This window comes from Eucalyptus grandis, chromosome 8, assembly GCF_016545825.1.
Source record: "Eucalyptus grandis isolate ANBG69807.140 chromosome 8, ASM1654582v1, whole genome shotgun sequence".
NCBI lineage: Eukaryota > Viridiplantae > Streptophyta > Magnoliopsida > Myrtales > Myrtaceae > Eucalyptus > Eucalyptus grandis.
Genome location: NC_052619.1, coordinates 69,119,157 through 69,120,687, shown reverse-complemented (window position 1 = coordinate 69,120,687; position 1,531 = coordinate 69,119,157). Strand labels below are relative to the sequence as shown.

The 1,531-nt window shown below is 44.8% G+C and overlaps 1 protein-coding gene across 1 annotated transcript; it reads right to left on the bottom strand.

Annotated features, from left to right (window-relative positions):
- Positions 1-611: 611 nt before the first annotated feature.
- Positions 612-1,236, bottom strand: LOC120286827 (germin-like protein 9-3). The gene is given in 2 exon segments (XM_039299368.1): positions 612-959; positions 961-1,236. Coding segments are annotated over 2 exon segments (624 nt in total).
- Positions 1,237-1,531: the final 295 nt, after the last annotated feature.

Genomic DNA, 1,531 nt, shown 5'->3' with positions numbered 1-1,531 from the left:
CCTGGTCAAGCTAGAATATTCCATGTATATTTGAACCATTTCTTTATTTCTCTCGTCAAGTGCTTGTGTCCTCTCTTTTTCTTTGCTTGTGTGCGTGGAAATGCTTATTTCGCTCGTACTGGCTGTCTCGTATATAACGTCTCAATCAAATGAGCTGAGGCCTCTACCAATATTACTTGTCAAAAGAGCATAGATTGAAGCGCGCAGACAATAAATTCATTTATCTTTTGGCACCCCAGATAATTTTCAAATGTAAGCCGGGTTTTTGGCGAAATGTGAAAAAAATCCAAAACGAACTTCAGATAAAGTAGTTGGTAACATTGGACGATGCAACTAAAACTAGTATTTGCATGTACTAAAACTATATATGCATGAAGGGGGAAAGAAAAGATAGCAAGTCAATTGACTTCGAATATACCACTAGGTGTTCATATATTTGTGTTGGCAAAGTCATATCTTATACAAGATAAATGGGAGTAGATCAGTACATCATCAAGCTTTCTTTATTCAATGATTTTCAACACTTCATGCTTTTAAAAGAATAAATTGCAGAAATAATGATCATATTGTTTTATTAGACGTTGACCTCCCTGTCTCACTCACTCTCTTTCTCATGCTTTGGTGGGTGGGGGTGTGAGGCCAGCCTTCAGTGCTTGAATGGTGGAAACATTAGTGTTGAAAGATTTAGCCAGGATCCCATCGTCGATGTTGGTCCCGAACACGGTCACAGGGACTGACACTGTTCCCGCGCTCGCGCTCCCGAATGCAGAGACTGCCACCGCGAAGTCGGTCTGATTAAAAATGTACTGATAGTGGACAAGTCCCTTGGGGAATATGAACATGTCGCCAGTTTGGAGGGTCTGAGTGAAGAGCTTGTTGGTCGTGTCGACGAACCCGACCTCGAGGGACCCGTATATGAGGAACAGGAGCTCCGATCCGCGGGGATGGGTGTGTGGGGGGGTTCACTGAGCCGGGCGGGAATTCGAGGACCGCAAACGAGACGCTTTGCCCGTCGAGAGCAGGGAACTCCTTTAAACTTGCTTTGGTCACCGTAAATGTAGTCGGGGGATTAAACCCCATGAGAGACCTCATGCCGGTGTACGTGAAGAAGTTGCCATCGACGTTGGTGCCATTCGGGGCCACAAAGTCAGTAAGAATGTCGGGATCGCCGGCGCTCGTTAAGCGAAAAAGGGACAAGCTGAGGACTAATGCCACAACGAGCTCATAGTTGGCCATTTTGGACACTTTGAAGCTCAGAAAAAAATGACTTCCCTTTGCGTTCTTAGTATGAAGACAGGCTTGAGTTCTAGCTTTCTAACTTGGGCTTGTTTTTATAGGAAGTGTCTGAGAGAGAAGAGAGCTAAATGTTGCTTGCCGGAGATCACAATGCCCTCGATGTTTTCTAGGCACTGTCAAATAATTAGAGTAACGACAGCAACTTGGTTCCATGCGTTTGTTATATCTTGCTCGAGCATAGTGCCGAGATATTCACATCGAGGACGCGTTACAACTCTGCTATACGCGCCAATGA